This window comes from Anas acuta, chromosome 8, assembly GCF_963932015.1.
Source record: "Anas acuta chromosome 8, bAnaAcu1.1, whole genome shotgun sequence".
In the NCBI taxonomy this organism is placed as follows: Eukaryota; Metazoa; Chordata; class Aves; order Anseriformes; family Anatidae; genus Anas; species Anas acuta.
The window spans coordinates 19,979,822-20,004,675 of record NC_088986.1 but is presented as its reverse complement, the minus strand read 5'-3'; the positions used below and the strand labels follow the sequence as shown (position 1 = coordinate 20,004,675).

General features: G+C 44.3%; 1 protein-coding gene across 2 annotated transcripts; it reads right to left on the bottom strand.

Moving 5' to 3' along the window:
* Window positions 1-220: 220 nt before the first annotated feature.
* Window positions 221-23,123, bottom strand: TNN (tenascin N). Of its 2 annotated transcripts, none has more exons than XM_068690692.1 (17): window positions 22,816-23,123; window positions 17,692-18,150; window positions 16,361-16,732; window positions 15,136-15,399; window positions 14,076-14,261; window positions 13,475-13,564; window positions 11,651-11,914; window positions 10,722-10,985; window positions 10,242-10,505; window positions 9,174-9,437; window positions 6,848-6,978; window positions 6,212-6,344; window positions 5,226-5,377; window positions 3,705-3,801; window positions 2,877-3,044; window positions 2,038-2,201; window positions 221-1,495 (listed from the first exon to the last, which is right to left on the bottom strand). In XM_068690692.1, exons 2-17 carry the CDS (start codon window positions 18,101-18,103, stop codon window positions 1,349-1,351), a joined length of 3,372 nt encoding a protein of 1,123 aa, XP_068546793.1. In that variant the 5' UTR covers window positions 18,104-18,150; window positions 22,816-23,123; the 3' UTR covers window positions 221-1,348. The 2 variants fall into 2 exon arrangements, with proteins under 2 accessions (XP_068546793.1, XP_068546792.1); XM_068690691.1 differs by having other exon boundaries at window positions 17,692-18,147.
* Between the last annotated feature and the right edge of the window lie 1,731 nt (window positions 23,124-24,854).

Genomic DNA, 24,854 nt, shown 5'->3' with positions numbered 1-24,854 from the left:
TAATTCTACCACCCAAAGCAAAGACAACAGAAATGATTTTCAGACCTCCTTTATTTGCAATTGTATTGCTTCACCAGTCTGATAAATATTCTTTAAAATGCGTTGCTCAGCTTAGCACTGGGATAGAAGAGGCCACTAAGACATAGGACAATCACATTCCAATCTGCTCAGACAAGCAAGCCTTTAAGCAAGTATCGTTTGGTGAGCTCATACTTCTTCCTTGGCTGTAGCTGGTGGTCCAGAATTTACATATCTGCTCAGGGCAAGAAAGTAAAACTCACCTTTATGGTTGTGAAGGAAAAAAGCAGCCAAACGTGAAACCAGATGCTGGAGCCCACCTGAATCTGCAGACAGCCTGAAAGAAAAGCCTGAGGGAGAGTGTGCAGGATGATCAGTTTAATTCAAAGATGCTCATTTTAGGGTTGGATGATAAGCGATTTTATTTCAGAATCACTGGCTACCCACACTGCTAATGAAAAAGCAGAGGGTGGCAGATGCAACAGTCGCACAGAGGATTTTCTTCCTGGCCTGTATCAGATAAGCATCATGTAGAGGTTTGGGATGGTAGGAAGAGCTTGGAGGAGTGTAACCCTCACAGTCTCACCTTTTTCTGGGCATCATCTGGGAGCATGAACATTAATTCACTGCATGTCTCCTCAGGCTTGTCGTCTGACTGGGAGACAAGAAGAGACAAGCTGAACATAGAGCAGAATTTTTACTTGGAAAGATGTGATATTGAAGTTTGAGGAACCCAGACTACAGACTTTGCCTGGGTTAATGAGCCCTGCTAGCAGCCTGACAACATCTCCCAAAGCCCAGCAGTTTGACTGGAGGCAGAGAAAGGAATGCTGCGCCCCAGAAGATGAGGGGAAAGGAAATGAGGACTACAGACCAAGTGAAGGAAAGGAGACTGTCTCAGGAAAGCGCTCTCTGGTACAACGCAGGGAGCTTTCATTTTTCAGTAGGATCAAATTTATTTTTGTTGAAGTCTGAGGTGGATGGCACCAGAGAAACAAGGAGTCAGCAAGCTGGGTTTTAAGAAACAATAGCATGTATTAACACTTGTTTTACACACAAAAGTTGCATACATTGGATCAAGCAGGTCCTTGTCACGTTTAGCCAACCAGGGAAGCTACAAGCCCAATGCCCCCAGCGAGCCCCCTCCCAGTCTCTGACAGATCACCTGTCAGGAGCTCCAAAGGCTGGAAGCAGGCTGGGCTGCAGACACAGAGCCTTCTGGGGGCAAGTTGGTCAGCAGTTGCTTCCAAAGTGTTGGAAAAAGTCATCCAAACCTAACTTTGATAAGAAATACCAAATAATAATTTTGGGGTCCTGCACAGAGGACAATTTAAGCCCTGATCTTCTTCCTCCTTCCCTGTAGAGTTCTCTTCCTCCTCCCAAGAATTGACTCATTACTAGAAGACTGAGGACGGATCTTCATCTCGGTAAAAGGGATGGAGAACTCATGGCCCTTCCATGGCTCCCAGTTCACCCCCTGGGGAAAAAAAAAAAAAAACAAAAACAAAAACAAGGAATGCCTTTTATTAAAGCAAGCAGATCGGTGCTAGGAGTTTGCCACTCTCCGTCCACCCCACAAACAGAGATGCTATTGTTCACCAGATTTTGGCTGTAACTGCAATCATTTTTCCAGACACTCCTAACACAAACTAAATCTCAGTCTGCTTTGGAACCCAACTGTACTGAGCTGTCTTCAAGCACAAAAATCAGAATGTACAATAAGACACACATCAAGGCATGCACTGAAAGCACTTGCTCTTTTCTCTGTTCCCCTATGCATCAAGTCAGCTCCACCTCCGATATCTCCATCCACCACAGGAATCAGGAGGCTGTGAGCTCAAACCCTCTGGATTGAGGGAGAATAACAGAGTAAGATCCGTGAGCTTCCTTATGGATCATTTTCCTTTCACATGAGTTAAAATAGCCTTGGCAATCTCTTCTGCTGCAGCCCCTACCCTCTGTGGGTCTTCCTAAGGCTAGTGAGAAGAGCTGACCATCACACAGAGATGTGCCACTCACCTCGCTGTGTTTGCTCTCCCCATATTTCCCATTAAGGTTGGCCAAGTGGCAGTTCTTGTACCACCACGCGCCATGGTGTGTCAGAGCACAGTTGCTGAGAGCCACGTCATTGTCTCTGTCCCACGTTGTGAACTTCCAGCCATTGTGGTAGGTCATGGCATCCCCTAAGGGAAGGAATCGCAGACATGAATAGGAATAAGAGAGTGCAGTAGCTCGGCTTGAGGGTTTGTCAGGCAGAACAAAGCAGGCCTGTCAGGGGAAAGGCAACAATGCAGGATGGGGCTGGAGAATAATTTCTAATTGGCTGCTATTAGATGCCATGTCCAAGGGCTGGGTCCTCTGCTGCTGAAGATGTAGATCTTAGGGCAGCAGGAGATTAAAAAGTAAGTGGAAGACTATGGACACAACGGCAATGGTAAGGATTTGCTAGTGGCAGAAGCCAGCACAAGGATAGATACTACTGCTGAGCAAACTCCCCTTCTGAACAACAAAAAAAAAAGTTCTCTTTGTATTTCTCAGCTGGGGAGCCCCAGAAGGTGCTCCACCATGGGCACAGGTTATCTCATGGAACTGCTTCACAGTCTGCCTGTTCAGCTGGTGTTTCTCTGGGTCACAGAGCAATTCTCTTCCCAGCGAAAGAGCAACTTTCTCCCGTCCTCAACAGGAGGCAGCCCTGCTCAGTCCTCCTGGGAAGTACAGACATCTCTCCTCAAAACGAGCCACATCCAATCTAACCTGACCTAACAAGCTGCCATGCTACTGGCAAAACCAACATAAAGGCCCCAGCATTTGCTCCCCTGTGTGAAGCAGAGGGAGCACGAGTCGCAGGCACTCCTCACCAGCATTGCCTCTGTAATTCCCCACCGACAGCCTGTACCTCTCTCTGCTAGAGGCAACCTGGAAGAAGTCGTAGACAGCGTAGGCAGACTCATTGGCTGTCCGCAGATCCACCCGCAGCTCATAGCGGATGGGGCTGCTGCTTGTGAGGTTGTGCAGCTGGTCAAGACCTAGAGGGAAGAAAAAAAATACTTTTAAAAGGGAAAAGCCTGTTATCCTTTGCAGTCCTGGAATCTCACCCTGTGGCCATTTTGGTTAAATCAGCTATTTCCTGCCTGCCTCCTTCCCTGCTTGATGCTGTCGTGACATTTTGCCAAGTTTATGCTGTCTTATCCCATTTTTTTTGTCAAGAGATAACATTGTCAGGGAAAAAAAAAAAAAAAAAAGCTTAAAGCAGCATGAGACAGACTGTGCAACATTATTTTTCCAAGAACATTTAAAGACTCTTGCTCCAAAGACCTTGACCTATTTAGGGCTGGATTCTCTGATCCAAGCAGAGCTAGCTAACAAAAATGACTGAGCACACTAGGTTTTGCATAATACCATGGATTTTACATTTTCATCAATGTAATTTCTTTATTTCTCCTCTTATAGGAGCATGCAATTTCCAGAGTTTGGCTTGCTCTGGGACCACTCCAAACCTCAAACATGTCAGTGGAAAGACTTAGCAAGCCTTTACAGATCCTCAGTGTTTCATTAGCACTTCCAGGGAAGACACAAAAGCTGACAGGTGAAGACTGAAGGCTCAGCAGGGCCTGGGTATTTCAACATTTAGGTGCTTCTACAAAGCTAATCTTCAGCTCTTCACCAGTAACACCGTTGTACTGTACCAAGCCAAAATTCCCCAGTGGGATCTCCAAAGCCTTCCACATAATTTTTCCAACGTTTGTAGAAATCCAGCTCGCCTGTGTTCCGCCTCTGAAACACCTGCAAAGCAAGAAATGCTGAGTGAGAGTTCACAGCAGGCTGAGGAGAGACAAACAGTATTGGGGTGATAAATCCTCATTGTGATTCAAATACACTCTGAAAGGTGAAGTGTTCAGGAACAGACAAATCTAGCTAATGGTATGCTGCAGCTGATCAGGGTACACATGCATTCGTTTTCATTTTCTGACTCCAAAGAATCAAATACTCACTATGGTTGGAAAACACCTCTAAGATCACCTGGTCCAACCTTTAACCCAGCACTGCCAAGTCCCCCACTAAACCACGTCACCAAGCACTACATCCGCATGTTTTTTGAAGACCTCTCCATAGACTCAGTGACCTCAGATCTCCAATGACTCAGCTACTTTCCCTGAGTAGCTTGTTCCAATACTTCACAATCCTTTCAGTGAAGAATTTTTTCCTAATAGCCAACCTACACTGCCTTGGCACAATTTAAGGCCATTTCTTCTTGTCTTCTCACTTAGTGCTTGGGAAAAGAGACCCATCCCCATCTCGCTATACCCTCTTTTAAGGTAATTGTAGAGCGAAAAAACACCTGGGGTGAATACTTACTTGTACAAATTTTACAATTTACTTTTCCACTAATCCCTGCAGGCAAGGATCCTGCAAATCCCCACGTGATCTCAACACTTGGGCAAATCAGGCTTATGGACAAGATACAGAGGTACCTTTAGGTTTCTAAACTTCACCAGAATCAGCAGGACTTGGGCAGTAACACACAATTTGTTTCAGTGGAGAAAATCACTTATCAGTGAAAATAAAAATTGAAGAAGGGAATGAAGATTTTTTATTTGGTCATTTAGGGAGAATCTCAGATTCATTATTTCACCCTTATACAAATTCTTCACCTCAAAGTGCCTGTGTTCTCCCTCCAGCTTCCCTTGAGTGAGTCACTTGTGTGGTCACAGTCCGGATGCAGATTCAGTACTAGCATTTAAAATATTACCATCAGCTGAACTGCATTAACTGTCCGTACATGTAACCTTACACTGTGGTCAAGATGAGATAACCTAGCTTAGTCAATTTATTACAAAAGATCTTTAAGATAAGTTGTACTAACTTGTCTTTGCCCCAGCTGGCAAGAGGCAGCATGTTAAACTGCCATAACTCAGTGATTACCCTCAATCAGCAACAATATAAGCCTCGAGTCACACTCATGAACAAGTAATGAAAAGTCCAGCATCCCCCTGTCAAGCTTTTGAGCCACTCAGCCTCTCACAGCTTTTCTACTGTCTGTCTGAGGGTTATCCATCAACATCCACCTCCCTTCCTAAAACATTGCTACTCCATCAAGGCAGGAGCTGAAACACAGCAGGGCAGCAGAGGAAAAAGCATCAGCTAAGCCCAGTATGAGGTTCACTTGACCACATTCATTTAAAAAAATAAATCAGAGAATCACTCACTATCCACCCGCCTCCATCGGTGGTCATGTCACAGTACACCTGCATCGGCCTGCTGCTGTCTCCGTTGAGGTAAATGGTGTACGTGCCGCTCAGGGCATCTCCATTCTGCTGTATCTGGCTGCAGTCTGCTGGATGTGGGTAGAGGAAGCTAACTGGGAGAAGAGAGAGGCCAAGACAGAACATCAGCAAGGCAGGCCATAAAGCTGGAGCAGGCATCTCACACCCTTAGGAATCTCCTACAGACAATGGTTCTGGATGAGAAGAAAAGGAAGTGCCCAGCTGCACCAGCAGGTAGCTGCAGGCAGCCTTCCCCACTACTTGGGAGCTGGCATATGGATGGGGCCACCAGAGGCTGCAAGAGATGCCGTCTTGGGTCACAGTGAGAGCAGGACAAGGAGCCCTTGCCTGCGATGGTGGGAATGCCAGTAATCAGGGAGTTTATTTTCTCTGCATCTCACAACCCGTCCACAATTGGCAGCCTCTGTGAGGACTGGCATGGTACAAGAGACTCCCACATCAAGCTGGCGTGAGATTTTGTTTGATTTGCTGTCATCCTGGTGCACATATCCTGATCTCTGAAAACAACCCAGGCAGCTGCCCAATGCTACAACAGTACTTATATAACTGCACCCTATTATTGCGAGAACAGTGCAGAACAATCCCTAGCTTATCATCATCTCTTCTGCCTGCTGGCAGCTCACCAGGAGGCTTTGTCCTGCCCTTGGCCAGCAAGGTTTGCCAGCAGCACTGACCAATGTGGGCAATCTCCACTTGCTCCATCCTGTTGTGTTCTCAAGCCTCCAGATGGTGTGGCTTAGAACGGACAATCAGCCAGAAGACAAGCTGTTGACTCACTAGATGGCTTGCTTCTGATCACATAGTTTCCCAGTGTATCTGTAGAACAGGAACTCCATCCCTGACCTTTACCATAAAACATAACAGCTGCAGAGCCCAGGGGAAAGTGCAACACCAAGGCCTGATCCTACCTGTTGAGAAGGTACTGTCTGTCTTTCTGCTCTGGCGATCTCCCTTATAGGCCATCACAAAAATGGAATATTTTGCTCCTTGTTCCAGTCCTTCCAGCACAAACCGTTGTTCACTAGGACCCAGCTGCACTGCCTGCCAAATAAAACAACTGAAGATCAACCCAAGTTTGAATAGCATTTAGCTTTTCTGGACTACAGTGCCTCACACTCTGCATCTATTTATGGGCTTTTCTTGTAGAGTTCAGACAGGCACACACTGGCTGCATACCCTTGAGATGTGGAGTCCATTTCCTCAGAAGGAAAAATTGGAGCAGGGTCTCAAGAAACACTGTTACGACACTATTACTTTATCCCTGCTGAGTGCTACTCTTCCATGTTAGAGAAGCAAACTGAAGTAGCAAACCTGTTCTCTTCACCCTGAACATCTGTTGGGAAGAGGCATTGCACCGTCATAAGTCCCTCCACAGCTTCTGCTCCTGACAGCCTTAGGTTCTGCCTCCCCAGGCTATGGATAGCATAGATTCCCCCTCAACATTGTTTCCCTGTTGTCCATACACCCACGAGATCCAGCTGGCAGAGCCTATAACCACAGGGGTTATCTCAGAGGGTTCTGCAGGGCTGAGGAATTCACCGTACCTTGCTGGTGCCATCTGGACCCTGGTAGGTCAGAGAATAGCCATCAATCTGTGCTGCAGGAGGAGTCCAGGTAACTACACCAGTAGACTGAGTCACATCTGATACACGCAGGTTCTTGGGAGGATCAATCTCTATTGAAAAAGAAATGAAGATTCAAGTCCCTTTGCATAAAGGGAAGACAGCAACTCCATCATAGAGCCTGAGCAGAACTTTCAATGCCTGATCCTGTTACCTGGGAACTACAGAAGTTACTTGGTGAAGTTCATGGCTAGCAAGAAGCAGCCTAGACCAACCATGGCAAGGTCTGTTATAGATCAGACTTGGTGTTTTGCAGACCTGCAACTGGCTCAGCTGTACAGGGACTCCCAGGGCCTGGGAGCTCCTGATCCACCTGCCTGAGAAGCCCGAGAAAAAGGCAGTTCACAGCAAGTGTCAAAAAGCATCTGTCTTATGAGATAACCACAACAGGGGTCCAGTGCTTCCCTAATGATAAAAACAAGTTTCTAAAGCTCAGCTAGTAGTAACACTAATGGAAGCAGCCTCTCACTAATTTTCACCCTATGCTTGCTATATTCTGGTGTTTGGGGAATCTCTTATAGAAAATAGCAGTAGGTTCTTATGGACTTCCATGTTTTAGAGAGAGGGTACTTGGTGGGCAGTGCAGGCCTTGAGGGAAGAGTGCTCCAACCCTGAGTTTATGCCTGAGTTTATGGCAAACTACAACTGAGTAATTCAGCACAATTCCCTGTTCCTCTGTAGATCTCGGTGGTTGACAATGGGCATACCATTTAACTTGCCCTTTGATTCAGTTCTTGTCTCTATAAACCAGGCAAGGTCTTTCAGACCTTGAAGAGCATTAGGAGGACAATGGTAACAAGGATTATAATGCAACAATGAAATATTAGACTTGTGAGAAGGCCAGAGATTAAGACAAGGCCAAGCCATGTCTTTTTTATATAAACAAGAAGAGCAGAGCAGCGTGGCTTCTCTGGATTCCGTGTACATAGGGTTACCACTTAACAAACGTATAAAAACAGAAGAAATCAAAACACCAAATACAACGAAGTGACAGAACTCTGAAGTCATACCTGTTGTTCAAAACACAAGCTATCCATTATAATTGAAGATAGACATTCAATAGGTTCCTGAGTGAAGCATTAGGTCATTGTTAGTGAACTCATGCTTGGTTTGGGAGACTACTACACAATTGCTTTAAATGAAAGGACTCAAAAATCCTCGTAGAGGCGCTCATTACATGTACACCTCCTGTTGGACAGAAGAGGGAGCTAAAAGGTATCAAATCCATTAGAAAAAACAAGTGATGGGAAGTGCAGCCTTAGAGACAGTCCTCAGATTTGACAGTGCTATTCCTAAAGGCTGGCAATTTCCACGGCTGCAGGATATTACTGCAAATAGCTCCCTGCTACAGCTTGTTCTAATGACAGGGAATAAGCAACCATCACCTAGAGTTAAGAAATGTATTTTTTTCATCAGAAGTTGGACTGTTTGATCAGGTGTCATTTTTATTTTTTTTGGAAATATATCAATACGAGGAAAAAAAATGTGCAGATATATCAAAAATATCCCTACTGATGCTAAATGCATTCCCTCTCTGGGCAGTTTTACTTCTTGTGAAATTTCTATATGCATCCATTTTCATTCTAGTTGAAAAAAAAAAAAAAAAAATCAGTTTGCTGAAACTCTCCTTGAGTTTCTTCATTTGTCTCCATCAGCTGCCCTCAACCTCTGTAAGCACTGGGGAACTGTTTGGCATCTTGCCCCAAATCTAAGCTTTATCTGTTCTATCTCACACCAGCTTGACTCAGAAGCTAAGAAAATGTACGTTAGCAAGGCCAATGGATATGGAGTGACCCTGAAATACTCCCAGAACACCATAATCCTTATGGCTGACTGAACAGGACAGATTTAAGCCTGTTTCGCAGTCTCCTAGGACCAGCCTAGGGTCATGAGTCAGGCCATTATTTTTAACTGTCCCTGAATCTAAGACATTTTAACTTTTGGATGTTAAACCTCTGTTACTGTTAGGCTCAATAGCAGCATGCAAAGCACTGCACACTTTTGATTAAGGACAAGTGAAATAAGGTCAGTACTCAGCTGTCACAACTCCTGCGTTATGACATCTGCCTCTTCTGTTGCAGCCTGTAATAGTCTCTGCTATACCAGGCTATAATCACACACTTATCTCCAGGATGGGTTTACCACTGTGGATCTTCATTACCCACTAATGCAATTGGAGACCACAAACCATAAAATAACAAGAGAGTGGGGTTCTACCCTGTTCCTCTTCCCTTCCACCCACAGTTACCTGTCAGTGCATCCGTGCTTGCCCTCTTGCTCTGTTTGCTTCCCAACTCTGCCCAGAGATGGATGGTATACTTCATGCCTGCATTTAGTCCTGTCAGAGTTGTAATACTCTTGGCTTTCCCCACTTCCATTTCCTTGGTGTCCCCATCAGCAGAAGTGTAGCTCACCATATACCTATCTATGGGAGCTTCGACGCTATCCCAAGAGATGGTGGCTGAGTCCTCTGTCACTTGGTCTGCTACCAGATTCTTTGGGCTGTCCATTTCTAAGAAATAAAGTGTGAAATATAAAGCATGAGTAATTGAAAGACATACACATTGCTCTTTAAAGCTCTTGCTTTCTAAAGCCCCATGATATAGATGGTGTACACCATGTCTGGTTTCAAATTAATCAGGGTCATAAGACCTGTGTCCTGCCCCATCTATCCCCCATTCCCAGGAAGCTGCCAGTCAGTCAGTCTTCAGCCTAGCTAAGCAGCCAATTCCTGTGAGCAAAAGCCTTCATTATATTAAATGAATTACTGATATTTAAGAGACTTCTTCTGGGCTCAGACAATTCTCTACCTTTTCAAGTTATAGAAGATGAGTAAAATGGGATCATTCCCTTCCAAGTCTGGATTCACTGGTAAACACTTTTCTTATTAGTGGCACTAGTTGAACCACCTTAAGTTTGAGTAGGGTTCAACAGCAGCAATATACACTGTGGGGCAGCACTCAGCCACACCTGGACACCAAAATCAGCAGACAGTGCTGGTAAGTGAGGACCACTGTGCTTTACTAAAGCACAATGCAGCTTCTGCTGCTCTGATAGTTTCTGAACAGACCAGTTCAGTTGTTAGTTCCTATAAGCAGTTAGCATTTTTCCTCTTGACTCAAGGGGCAACACCATTTCTACCTGAAGCTTTCTATCTGAAGGTGCTGGGAACATGGATGTTTTCTCATCATAGGCGACCACAAGATGAACTGCTGTCTAGCATATGCTCTGCAACAGGCCAGAAGGAAATGGGCCAGAAACAGATCACCTTTGCATCACAGTGTTGTGCAGTACCACAAAGATTCTCCTGAGATACCTGTCACTGCCTCAGTGCTGGTCCTCTTGCTCTGCCGGGTTCCCTTCTCTGCCCAGAGGTAGATGACATATTTAGTGCCAGGTTTCAGTTCTATCAGAGTTGTGGCAGCCTTGTTCTTCCCCACTTCTATCTCCTCAGTGTCACCATCAGCAGAAGTGTAGTTCAGCATGTACCTATCTATGGGAGCGTGGACCCTGTCCCAGGAGATAGTGGCTGTCCTCTCTGTCACTTTATCAGTCACCAGGTGAGCGGGGCTGTCAATATCTGCAGAGTGAAAAGTTAAAAACACAAGTTGTCACAGTCTGGCTGTGCTGAGCCACCAGGAGACTCCTGGAGGAGACTCCAGGAGTACCCACCTACAGGACTACTTTTTTTTTTTCCCCCCCAAAAAAGTGAAACTGCCTTGGGACAGGCTTATTCAGCATTAAGGCAAAGCTGGGCTGTCACTTATGCTCTTAATTCACCCTATTGTTCTCTTACCTGTCACAGCCTCAGTGCTGGCCCTCTTGCTCTGTTGTTCTCCCTTTTCTGCCCAGACATGAATCACATACTCCATGCCCGTCTTCAGTCCTGCTAAGATGCTGACATTCTTGTCTTTCTCCACTTCTTTCTCCTCTGTATACCCATCAGCCGATGTGTAACTCACTCTGTATCTGTCTATTGAAGCCAGGACTTTGTTCCAGGAAACAGTAATTGCATCCTCTGTCACTTGGTCAGTCAACAGCATAGTTGGGCTGTCGATTTCTATAAGCAGAAATAGTTATTAGAAGTTTTAGTATAGCACTGTGGTGATCACAATGGTCTAACAAACAGTCAATGGAAACTGCTCCTGCACGGCCACATGGCTGGCTGAATTATAAAAACCGTGCAAAACAGTGCTTCAAGGAGTTCCCCAATCGAGCTGCAGATGCAGCTGCAAGCACCCTTGCAATTAGAGCTCCCTGCCACCAGGGGACAGTGACCAAATGTCCTGTTCAGGAGATTTGATTCCTGACATGATTCTTACCAATACATTTGCTTTTCCTTTTTAAGGAACCCTGTCATGACTGTGCAAAACCTGTATGAGCCCACAGCACAGCTGGGCAAGGTCACAAGAGTCACCCAATGAACAGCTTAGAGGTAGCTTATGGCAGTTTTAAGACACGGCATAAATTACACATTCCAGTTACAAGGCTTTAGCTTTGGCTGTGTTTCAGTGCTCTCACTACTGACAGTAACTGGTCCATAACAGGACTCAAAAGCAAGAACCTTCTCCTAAGCTGGAGACCTGTTCAGCTACACAGGTAAAAACGACATGAATTTTTTGCCTTATTAAAAACCCATGCAATGCAGAAGCTGTACTGAAACATTAATAAATTGAGTTTGAAATTCAAACCTAGCTCCCTCCTCCTGCTGCTGCTACAACTTACCTGTCACAGCTCTGGTGCTGGCCTTCTTGCTCCTCTGGGGACCCTTCTCTGCCCAGATGTGGATGATATATTCCATGCCTGGCTTCAGATCCAGTAAGGTGATGATGCTGTTTTCACTGCCCACCTCTATTTCCTTGATGTTCCCATCAGCTGAAGTGTATCTCACCATGTACCTGTCTATGGGAGCCTCGACTTTATTCCATGAGACAGTGGCTGTATCCTCTGATACTCGGTCTGTCACCACATTGGTTGGGCTATCAATTCCTGGGAGAACATTTTGAAACACAGGATTAGGAAACTCCATGCAAGTTAATCCACAGATATACCTGTCATAGCATGGACACATTTCCTTCATTTTGCCTTGCTGTTCTAGCCAGTTTTAACAGTCATCCAGGCTCCTCCTACAGCCCCTCAAGAAAGAAAGGTATCCATAAGGATCCAGAATAGTCAGGGTAGGAAGAAACCAAGATTTTTCTGCCTTCTAGATGAAACAATCTATTACTTTCTGTAGGAAGATCTTACAGTCCTCTTACCTCACTTTCTTTGGGTAATGATTCTAGCACTACCTCTGCGCCTGCCCTTCTCACAGCCCTCATCCTTTCTGGGCCTCTGGTGTCAGCCATTTGTTGCTTCTTCCTTTCTGCCTACCCTGCAAACCTGTCTCTCAGACTCCCCCAGACTACTGCTATTTTAGGCAATGTTTAGTGTTGGCTCTTGCAATAACTGGTATTTGTTTTAGTCCTAAATTTCAGAGGTTATATAAGAAAATGAGCGGGATTATTCATTGTGGTTTTTTTTCTTTTCAAGTTTTCCTGCCCCCATGTTTGCGAAGAACAGCTTGAAAACACGAGCAAATGGTATTCATAGAATCATGCCATCATAGAATACCCTGAGTTGAAAGGGACCCACAAGGATCGTTAACCTTAACTCATAGGAGTTTCAAATAAACAGAATCTACGTGCAAGAAGCACAGCCTTAAAATGACAGTGGAGAGGCTGTACGTTTTGTCGTCTTACATCAATTTATTTTTAATGGAACAATTTACTCAGGAATGTCAGGCCTGATTTGGCATTTTCCAGTCTTTGGATGCCGCTCGCCCTCCCTTTTGTAAGAAAATCGATCTTCAGAGTTTCCAGTGTTTTACAGGTAGAATGAGACTTCAAAATTCTTCAGACTCCCTTTTGCAGTACAGTAACTACCCCAAAAACATTCTGCCATGTTTTTGAAGAGTGTGAAGCATCAAAGAACCAACAGATTTTCCAGACCTGCTTAAACATACAGGTCTGGAATGACCGTGCTGCCATTTATAGGAAAAATATCCACTACTGTTCAGTCACAGCCTGGTGAACAGAAAAATAATGCTGGAGTCAGGGAATACAAGAAGGAAGAAGAACTTCTTTTTTTATTGCTCCTGAGCTCAGAGGCCAGACAAATCACCAGCGCCCAATGTCTGCAAAGCAGTCATCAGCAGCAGCTATACACAGACTGGAAATTGTTTGCTAGGTCTCAGCGAGGCCAAATTGTCAGTGGTCTGGGTAGGGAAGGCATGAACAAGCAAACTCAAGAGTTACTGCTCGGCCTGGCTCTGAGCTCATTTCAAGTTAAGGGTAAAGATACCGTAGGTTTAAAACCAAGGCAGAAGACTGAGCTAAGACTAGGTTTAGTGTTTAACAAACAGCATAGACAAGCTTAAACAACACATAAGTACCCCTGCCTGACTGCAGTATGCATAAAGAAAACAGCCAACTGAGTACCTTTCGCAGCCTTGAACTGTCCCTGAACCCTGTAGTAACATCATTAGCATTAAAGAAACTTCCCACCTACCAGTCTTGCCACTCACTGAGGATGGTTTCCCCTCTTTACCATCTTTCACAGGTATGACAGTGACCTCGTACTCTGTGCCAGGTTTCAGGCCTAATAAGAGCAAAAGGGAGCATTACCAACAAGTAGGAAAGACAGATTTTTTTCTTAAACAAAGCTATTTTGTTTACTCTACACAATTCTAGGTTTGCAGCAGAGATCAAAGTAAAACATGGATTTCTATCTAAACTTCCATTCATCTTGAGAATGCCTTGGTAGCACTCCAGCCTTGCCATTAGGGTTTACATTGACCACAGTAAGTGAGGACTTCCCTAACATCCGTATTCCCAGCTCTGAAATAGAATATGCTTTATTTCTGACAAGAACAGAATTAAAGCTGAATACCTTGAAGCCTGTTATCTGTATGGCACAGAAACTTTCTCCTTGTGGAGGTACCCATTATTATGGGACAGGGGAATCCCAGTAGACCTTACTCTGGCCTACAGTGGTCAGAAGGTGAAGGAGAACACTTGAGAGAGAATTGTCTCAGGACTATGACCAAAATCAATCACTCCTACCACTCCTCCCTGTCCTTGTCCAATCTGGAATAGTCACAAGTACTCACCAGTCATGATGTGTCTGCTCTTGGGGTCACTGCTTTTGGGTACCACAACCTGCTTCTCATCCATCTCCACCAGGGACCTGAACTTCAGCTTGTAATAATCCACATCCATTGGTGGGTTCTCCCACTCCACTTCTAGGGAGTGCTCCATCTCCTCTGCCATCCAGATGGCACTGGGTGCTGACAGGACTGGGAAGGACAAAGCAGAGTGCCAGGAGGAAACAGCATCGGCATCAGAAAGTGACTATAAGGTCCTCCTCCCTCCCCAGTTGCCTTCTCTGAGACCCGAGACATTTTCCTCAGCGAAACTGAAAAAGCTACATTGGTACAGCACAACACATTTTTAAAAAGGCTTAGTTTTATCCATGAGAGACAGAAAGCTCTTGAGTTGGCATGTTATCATCTCTCACCTATTGTGCTAGGGAAAAAAAAAAAAAAAAGTCAAAATAACCCAACTTCTCACTTTTGGCCAAGGGCAGGCAGCCAGCATGCCATGAGCTGCTAATAAAATAGCATTTCATTTCTAGAGAGACTGCTTCAAATACAGTCTTTCCATACACAACCTCCTGTTCTCAGTAACATCAGGTTCATTCAGTACTGGAAAGAGACTATGAGGAAAACTTACTGCTGCAGGCATGTTTGGCAGATGAGTACCTAGAAACTATGTCCTCCCTACTCTGAAGTGTCTTCTTCATCCAGTCAAACATTACGCTAGTCATAATAACATGCTGCCTTTTTGCTTGCTTTTATTTCTACTCCTTGCAGTGGGGAACATCATGGATTCCCTGAAATTCAGAGGTGTCAACGCCAGTCCAATTTGGACAAGACAAAAGGAGAGAGGAAACTTGCAATACTTTCAGCTCCAGCAACACAGATCTAGAGAGAGATTCTCCAGAAGGAAACAACAGAAAGCTGTGACTGGGATTGGGAAGAGAAACTGCTCTTCAGCATTCAGACAGGACACTGAAAACCTGCAAAGTCAAACCATTTGCTCTAGTTGCTTGAAACTAAATTTAAAGATCTACAGATCTTGACCCTGAAGAAAAAGACTGTCAGGTCCTACCCGTGCTTGCTTCTAGATGCTTGGGCTCACTGGTAATCCCCTTCTTTACATGACGAAGTGTGACATTGTATGTAGTGCTGGGGTGGAGACCCACAATCTCATAGCTGAGCCGCTCTTTGGGCACATGGACTTGTTTCACCAACATCTCATGTTCTACTGGGTAATAGCTAATGAGGTAATTATCCACATCAATCATTTGGTCCCAGCTGACAGTCAGGGAGTCCTCTGTGGAGTTCAGCAGGCGCAGGTTCTGAGGAGCAAGCACTAGAAGAGAAAGAAAGCATCCATCTGTAGAGCAAACATTCACCTCCTTGTCTGTCTGAATGAGAAAGTCACTATTTAATTATTCCTTGTATGGACTGGAAAATAATTCCTGGACTGTACAAAACCCAGGAGACGTGCAGAGAAGCTCCTGGCCTGAAGTGAAAGGAATCATCAGACAGATTCACTCTGAGGTGAATTAGGAGGACGTGTGGCCGTGGGATGTGCCAGAAATCTGTCTTGCATTCTGCTTGCACTCATCAATCTCTCTCCTTCTGGCAGCTTCTCCTCCGGAAGCAGACTGAGGCCCTAATGGCCTAAGTGAGCAGGAAACGAGCAGCACATTTAAGAAGAGATTGGACTGTGCACTTAGTCACATGGTCTGAACTTTTGGGTAGACCTGTGCGGTGTCAAGAGTTGGACTTGATGATCCTTAAGGGTCCCTTCCAACTCAGGATATTCTATGATTCTATGATTTATAGATTGAGTGCTGGGCTGAGAGCGCACACAGTGCTCATCAGGAACCCTGCTCTGCTGGGAGTGGCCCGGAGTCCCTCTTCATTTTCCTTCCAGCTTTTTCTGATTATGGCATCAAACACAGACTTCTTGATTAAACTAGTACTGTGCTGAGATACCAAACAACTTTTTTTTTTTTTTTAATAGGATTCCCTCTCGCACGCACCCTCTCTCTCGTGCGCTCTCCTTCAGCTGCTACACGTAGGTAGGTTTGTACTTTAACCTGTGTTTTCTCCTTTCCCTGATTTGGAAATGTTTTCCAGGCAATTCTTGAAGATATGGACCACTCAGCAATCCTTGAGTGCAATCCCAGCAGGAACTTGGAGAGAAACATGGTGACTCCAGGCTTGGCTTGCCTATGGGATTAGCCCAGTTCTTCTCAGGGAGGGAAAAAGGGAAATTCAGAATGAAAGAAAGGAGGCAGAAATAACTCACAAGCTTGTCTTACCCTGGGAACAGTCAGGGCCAAAGAAGCCCTCATGGCAGTAGCACTCTCCTGTGTCACAAAATCCATTGCCACTGCAGTCCCCGGGACATCGTTTCTCACTGCAGTCCTCTCCGGTGAACTCCTCATAGCACTGGCAGACCCCTCTGGCCGTGTCACAGATACCATTGCCACTGCAGTTCTCAGGACAGAGCTGCTGGCTGCAATCCTCACCAAAATAGGGCTCATCACAGACACACTTCCCACTATCACAGCGCCCACGGCCGTGGCAGTGGCAGGTGGGGTGGGAGCAGTCACTGCCCTCCCAGCCCTCGGAGCACTTACAGCTGCACGTCTCGTAGAGGAATGTCCCGTGTCCGCTGCAGGGAGAGATGCCTGGCCAGAGCACCAGGACAGCATGCAGGTGAAAGAAAAAAAATAAATAAAAAGGAAAAAAGTTAGGAACAGAGCAATGAGAAGGTGTGTTCAAGGCCACTAAAGGGAAAGCTTAATTATCATGGGAAAACATGGGCTGGAAAGACCTGAAGACATCACATGGGCCACCTGCCCCTCATCCAAAGGTGACCACCTCCACTGTTGTCTTTCCCAGTGCATTTGTCCAGGGTCAGCAGCAGTGCAGATTCCACAAACACACCAAACAATAAGCTAGAAAGCTTTTCACAGCCTCTAACCTCAATCTTCCTGGTTGTCAGTGAAGCTCACCACTTCTCACCACTGTTACAGTAAAGATGGAGAGCACATTAGTCCTATCTGCTATAAGTCTTTTTTTGTTTGTTTGTTTTCATGTATCCAAGAACTTAGCACTTCTCCCTGCATCCATTCCTCAAACAACACTGGTTTGTTAAATCCTTTCTTATAGTCCATGCTGAATAAGCCTGGGATTGGAGGCAGAGCCAGTGGCTGCCACAAAACATCAGCACCAGAAACTCTGCTCTTCTTTTAGTCCGGTATCAAAGAAGAAATAAAGCTAATGATTTTTCAACAACTGAAAAATTCTGGAGGCAGAAATGAGAAAGGAAAGACAGTAACAAAAAGGGCCTCCATCTTCTACTCCAAAATTCCTCCATTGAATCCTCCCATCTACATGCCTGGGGAGATTTCCCTTGCACTGGTTTCAGAAATGGTGCATACTAATGCATTTTGGGACCTTTATATTTCTTTTCACATCGCAGAACCCCGAGCACCACTCCATCCACAGGACTCAAGCATTTCACTCACAGGGAACCTCCATAACCCCTTACAGATGAATTCTAGTCCCCAGATCTCTGAGGAAAACAAGCTATATGTGGGAAGAAAAAAAAATAATAAAAACAGATACTGCAATTGTTAGGTACCTTGGCTTCCCCCACAGCACTTCTGAGGGCTGCAGGCTTCTCTCAGCTCTGCCACTTGTTTCTCTAGCTTCTCCATCCTCTCAAGCAGACCTTTGATGTGGGCCAGAGTTTCACAGTCCCCTTTAGGTTTGTGCACATGGATGTTGTGCCTAAAGATGATATTCTGCTCATTGTTTTCCTCAGTCTCCCCAGGATCTAGCTGCACCTCACTATTGTCCACATGCTGCAATGGATCTGCCTCCACCTTGATCTGAGAAGACGTTGGCAGGTCAATCTTGTAGGAGTGGCTGAAGGATATTCGTTGACCATTGCTGGTGCAGTTGTCAGAGGCAGGAAGTTGAGCGGCAGATGTCTGAACAGCACAGCACAGCAATACCCCAACTAGGAAGGCAAACCAGCTCTGGAAATCCATCCAGCAGGTTTTCAGAGGAAGCACTGATCCCTCAAACAGCACAGCTACTTTCAAAAAGAAGAAAATGTAAAAAAATGTGGTCAGAAAGATGGATTTCATTTTTTTTTTTTTTTAAGACAACTGCTCGACTTTGTCCTGATTCAGAACTAGGTTGGTCAGCACTCGAAAAGAGTCATGCTTCTAGAACTCCTGACTAGGAGCTTTAAACTCGCAATTCTCAAATGACAATATCATAGTCCTCTGTAATTATTAATTACACCATAGCTCTTCCCACCCCCCTGCAGTTACAACAGCCACTGTATCAGTTTCCTAGTTGTGGTCCAAATTACCAATTGGCAGGTTGTGGTAAGTGATCTCCAGCAGCACCTCAGCTCTCGTGGTTTTCAACTAGAAGCTTGACAACTATGGTGATGCTGTGCCCAGTAAAAATTCAGAGAGCTGTCATTTATCTTTCAGTATAACAAGTAGAGCACTTTCTGAGGTCGGCTAAGAGCAGTGGGAACTGGGATAAAATATATGGCTGATTGCAGCTGGAAAATGACTTGTGCCCATCAGCACCGCAGCATCAAACATCCATGTCCTCCTCCCGACAGCCACAGCCTGTGGTTCTCCAAACGTACCACCTTCAGCACAGGGCCTGACAACACACCATGCCCTGACCTGACACAGTGCCAGCCCTTGTCTTAGAGTCCCCATCTTTGCTTCTGCCTGCTGGAGACAGAAGAGAGGTTTCTGTGGAGCTGAGGACACCTGCTTTGGAGAGGCAGGACTGACAGCCTTGCATCACCTCACCTCATTAAGTCTCTCAAAATGCTCACTTTTGGTACAGCTGTCCTGAGAGACATCTGAACTGGCTACCTGCAGCTCGAAGCTCTCACGTTGATTACCTCTGACTTAGTCCATGACTTCAAAAAAACCCTTTAGATTATTGGGTTTTAGCTGTGGGACTCAAATGATGCATGAAATGAAACCCAGCCTCCTCACCCAATATAGTACAGAGCCTACAGTGTTACCTGGACTGGGGGAATTCAAACATTTCCTCCACTTTAAATTGACTTGTTAGCAATTTGTGTACCTGAACACTGACTCTGCTTGGGGAACTTGAAGTTTATTTTGCTTTGACTCAGTATCTGATGTGTTATCTCAGCAATGGCAAGGCTCATTTAGAAGCTACTAGAGCAACTCTTAATACACTGTGAGGATAAGTTGTAAACCCATTTGTTCTCCTGTACTTTTATTTCAAAAACATTCTTTATTTCCTATCCTGCAGATGTACATAGGAAGAGCTTTTTTTTTTCCAGGCTGATTAAATATCAGAACTAAGACTTAAAAATAATTACTGTTGAACTGCATTGACATTTAAAAGTCAAAAGCGAAGTCCAAACATTTAGTGTAAAGTCTTCAGCAAGAATAGAACGGTTTGCTGTAATACTTTTATGTTGTTAACCACAGAAGAATTTTGGACTTCAGAAAGGAATACCTTCTACACAACAATAACAAGAAGGGAGAAACTGAACAAACATAGGGTGGAAGGATAAACTGTAAAATTAGAAGTCTAAATTTATTTGCTAGCTTATTCCACATTACAACCTGAATTGTGGCATTAATGGTGTCAGTCTGTACAGAAGGTGATATATCCTTGGTTAAAAGCTTTGAATTTCATCTCACAGGATGCAAAGCCAAAATGCCACCATATGCGACTTAGTAAGCAGTCATGTTATTCAGTGCACAAGCAGAAGAAAAAAAACTTTAAGTGCTAAATTAGGTAGTGTGACAACTAGAAAACATTTGGCCAATATGTATCCATAGTAACAGCACATCTGAATCCAGACAATAGTGATCCCCCAGATAATACTTTTTGAAGTAACAGCAGACTTCACTCCTAAACAACCATACAGAACGCTAAGTTTTCAGCTCCTCTGCTGTTCCTACTATAATTATGTTTCTGAAAGTCACAAGGTCCTCAATTATGATAAAAGCAAACCGTTTCTGTGAAATATCCCTGTATGTGCCTTCCATTTGGAAAAATCACTACCATTAGGTCCACATCCACCATTGTACAGGAAGGTCTTCTTCATGCTCAGAAACGTGAGGCTTTGGTTACTAAAAACAGACCAAAACACTACCACTATCATATTATGCACATAGACCACTACAGCACTACCTCATCTCCCTCCAAGCAAAATTACTGACATCCAACAAAATAGAGCATGGATTTCAAGACTTTCTTCATTTTTCTATCTTGTATGAATTAAATATAATAAAGGCATCACCCCTGCTTCTCATTCCCAAGGAGCAGCTTGTTTTTTCCCCTCCATTCAGCACGTATGTTCCTACATTTAACTTACTGTTAGAGAAAAGGAGGGTGGACAAAGGGTACGTTGCCCTGATGAGGCAGGGCTTCTTCCCTATATCCTTCTCCTTTATTTCCAGACCTCTGGACGTGAGGCCCCTGAACCCAATCCCACCCCCCCCAAGTACACACAAAATCCCTTCTCTCAGCACGGAGTCCTGAATACCATCCGAGGTTACATCATGATATCATTACAAATTAGGGCTTCCTGAAAACCACCAACTGATCTCAGATTTTCCTGGGGCTGGAGATCATTCAAGAGGAAAAACTCCTGAACGTAAGCATTTCTGTTAAACATAATGAAAGAGAAGGACAGCTATTTTGGCTTCATTATCTTGTAATAAGGAGATTTTCCCCTGCTGTTAAAAAGAGTGGGTTTAACTGACTCATTGTGGAGAATATCGCGTCATATATGTAGCTAGTGATAATGGGGGACTAAGGAACGGAAGAATTTAGGAAAGAATGCCTAGCAGTCAGACCTATTAGGCTACACAATATTCTCCCAAGGAAATGGATGGAAGAAGCTCTGCTCACATCTTTTTAACCTTCATAGAAGAAAACACAGAATAACCAAAGCTGGAGAGGACCTACAGTACTTCTGAGGAAGACTTTGACAATCTAACTCTGTAAGGCTTTTTCCACCCTACACGTCAGTGCTTGAAGGTTTGGGGTACATACCTTTGCAGTATGAACTTCTGGGGACAATGCATGACTGGATGCTGGTCCAATCAAGGCAGGAGTTGATAAAGACCCAGGTGTGAATACTAGAAGCATGTCACCCAGGTGGTGTGGATGGAGATGGGACAGAGGAGAGAAAGAGAGCTTGTAGTCAGCGCAGAAAGGACATGCAGGTCCAGGACAGCCCTGGGGCTGCAGAAGGAAGAGAGAGGAAGAAACAATTAATAAGATCAAGGACTGAGCAATGTGGGGAACTAACCATGCTGGAAGATGATTAAAGAGCTGTCCCCAGAAGAGAAGACCATGGAGAAATAAAACCAGTATTACCAGGGACCAGGAGGCCTAGTCCATCAGCAGAAGGAATACGTGTATGGACACAGCGAGAGTTATGCAAAGCAACAATAAAAGCAGTATGAATTAAAGCTGAAGGAAAACAGCCAGAAAAAAAAAAAAAAAAAAAGGAGCCATGGGTTGAGACCTGAGCTTTGTAAGTACCAAGGGCCAATGTATCAGGCTATTTTTTGTGCACAGCATTTTGCAAGCTTGAGCTAGAGCAGAAGCTGCCAAGTTGTACCACAGTACTGGAAACATAGGAGGTGGCAGTTTCCTAATTGCTGAGTTAGAAAAGCAGGCACATCTAACCATCCTAAAGCCAGGGGAGGTTTCCTGAAGAACAGAAGAGGAGTAACAGATACTCTGTGACACAAATCCTTTTGCGATGTCTGATAAGCAAGGTATACCAACTCTTCACACGTGAATGACAGATTGCTTCCAAAATGGTACATACTCATTAGAAAGGGCAGAGAAGCTTACCAGTGTTTTCACATTTACTGGTTAGGATAAATGTGCATTTTGACGTGCATTTTGTAACAAGTTCCCTAGCTCTCTTCTCTCTCTTCTGTTAAATCAGTAGTTCCCAGCTTAAGGCAGTTGGCCTTTCATGAGGAAAATCTTTTTTTTGTTGCATGTATAGTTCAAAAATGTTGTAACACCTGTATTTAATCAATTTTACCTATCCACAGAATGTCTTTCATGTATATATATGTGCGTATATATATACACACACACACATAGCCAGTATATACAATAAAGTGGTATTATCGTGGAAACAGTAGTCTATTTCATTTTATGTGGTAAAGACCTTCTACTGAATTGACTTCCACATGGAGTCTGTGAAGAGGTACATTAGAAAGCACAGAAGGATTTTAGATGAGAAAGTACAAAGCAATCATTAAGAATGTTTGTTGCAATTATAATGTGTAAATGTGATCAAATTCCAGAAAGACCTGCTGAATGAAAGGGCTTTTAAAACAATTGCTATGACACAGAAATGAAAGCCAAAAATGGAAATTGCCAGGAACAAGCATTCTAAAATAACTAATTTGTAGGTTAAAGCCTGCCTCCAATAAAGCCAATGGCAAAACTCCCATTTCTTTCAGCAGGTTTCATACCACTGGAAGAGACAGCCTGTTAAACCTTAATCCCTTCAGCCAGGAGTGACACTAACTACTGCTCCATACACTACATGTTTTGCAGTAATAATACATCCCCATAACATAGGGTTGTTGCTGTTTGTGTAAGGCTTTCAAACCTTTAGAGTACACGTACTACAGATGGATTTTTCATTCAGAAACAACAAGAATGTCAGAGGTTAAAAAATAAAATAAAACACTTCTCTTACCTTTCAAGTACTTTCAATTGCCTTTTACAGAGCTCTTCTGATGTATCTGCAACTTGCAGAGCTGATCTGGGCAAGCTGAAAGCTCACAGAGATCTCTTCTCTTCCTAGCCCAGCTGCAAACCACTCCACTGCTCTCTGCAGTGAATTTAAGTCCCCATGCTGCAAATTAAAGGAACCAATAAGGTCTCTGGGTGTTTCCTTCCCACATACTGCCTAGGGAACTGCCTCGGGGGTTTGGGAGGGATCCCCCACTCAGTGTCGGTCTATCCTACCAGCAGAAAGAAGCTCATCCTATTCATTTTATGCTCCACCTCACACAGAAAGCCCTTCCAGACCTGTACATGTGGCAAAAAACACCTCAGCACTGCTGTGAAGACCCACGTGTTCAAAAGCAATTTTGAAGAACAAAAGGTGTGAAATTCATGTATAGTCAACACCAAGAGCAAAAAGCGTAACACTTTCAAAAAGCAGCAATACTCAAAAATTACAATTATCATAGCATAACAGAAGGGTTGGAAGGGACATTAGAGATCACCTGCTTCCACCCCTTCTGCCATGGGCAGGACCACCTCCCACCAGACAAGGTAGCCCAAAGCCCCATCCAGCCTGGCCTTAAACACTTTAGCCCCAGTGATGGGGCATCCACAGCTTTTCTGGACAGCCTGTGCCGTGCCTCACTGCCCTCCGAGTGAAGAATTTCCCTTATTACTAAGGTGCCCAGAAGATAATCATAAGCATCTGTGTTATACAGACATGTTTTTAGATAAAAATCTATCTAAGGACTCTGACCAGTTACTTTATTTCTCTGTAAGCAGAAACTGTCCATAAAAAACTCGAGATGGTAAGGACTATCTATACACATGAAGATTTTAGCCACGGATGGACAGGGTGTGAAGTAAAACACATTTTCTTGCATTAAAATAAAACACCATAAACTCTCCAGGAAGCTTTGCACTTTCTCCAAACCCTAACCCTAGGCAGTGAGTAGCTCCATTACACACCCCACACAGAAAGCCCACCAAAAAGACCCCAAACTACCCAAAACCAAAAGGCTTTTAGTACACTTCATCCTTCTTTGGCAGACCCTTCCCCACCCCACTCACACAGCGGGTCTGCACTTTTCTCTCTCCAACCACTAACCCAAATTCATGTCTGAACCATAACCCAGCCCCTAACCCTAGGCAGTGACCAGCTCCAACACACATCCCACCTAGTGATCCCACCAAAAGAGACCACGACTCAAAGCTTCTGCTACTCCTCAGGCTTCTTTGGCAGACCCTTCTCAACGTGGTATTCTTTCAAGGGACCTCATTTTCCCACCTGCACAGCTTGTTAGGTGCTGATTGCACTGTTTGATGCTGTAGAGAGACTTGAGAAAGGCTTTAGCTTTGGATGAAATAATATTTCTCCTTCTCCTGCTCTACGTGTTCCTTGCTTATCTGGACCATCTAACAAGCATGCAGACACCAGAGGGAAATATGACAAAATACTAAATAAGTAAATATGTGGTCTAATATGCAAATGCCCTTTGATCATGTCTGCCCCCTTTATTAATTTTCACTGCCTATATACTACAGATTGATTTTACCATCTGGAAAGATGCAGGAATAGGAAATTATACACATTATAATCAGGGAATAAATCTTGAATCTTTCTCCCTGCAAACACCAGAAACCTGTTTCCATGCCAGTCACACATCTTCCCTCCATGCCAGTTTAATTCTCTGTGTAACATATATCAGTGGTATCAGCTGAGCACATCCACAGGGCAGAAACCTTCAGGTCAGTTAACAGGTTGGCTGTGTTATAAATGAAGTCTCAACTCAATCTGAATCTAGTAATATTTATACTTATAAAAGGTATAAAAGCTAGAAAAGGCAAGTAAACAGCGCTGGGTGTGCGGGGAGTCTACGCTCCACCAACACGCACACACGAACATCAAACATTCTAAATATACAGAACATTGCTTTTACGTACTAAACCCGAGTACGCCTATACAATCAGAAAAGGTAACAAACAATCCTTTAAGTTCCATGACTT

Excerpts from the sequence above, each read along its gene's own strand:
- TNN (XM_068690692.1), bottom strand. The coding sequence starts at position 18,103 with ATGGATTTCCAGAGCTGGTTTGCCTTCCTAGTTGGGGTATTGCTGTGC. Across the intron at positions 3,045-3,704 it reads CACTGGGGAATTTTGGCTTG|GTCTTGACCAGCTGCACAAC; the intron begins GTACAGTACAAC and ends TCTTCCCTCTAG. Across the intron at positions 1,496-2,037 it reads GGGAGAGCAAACACAGCGAG|GGGGTGAACTGGGAGCCATG; the intron begins GTGAGTGGCACA and ends TTTTTTCCCCAG.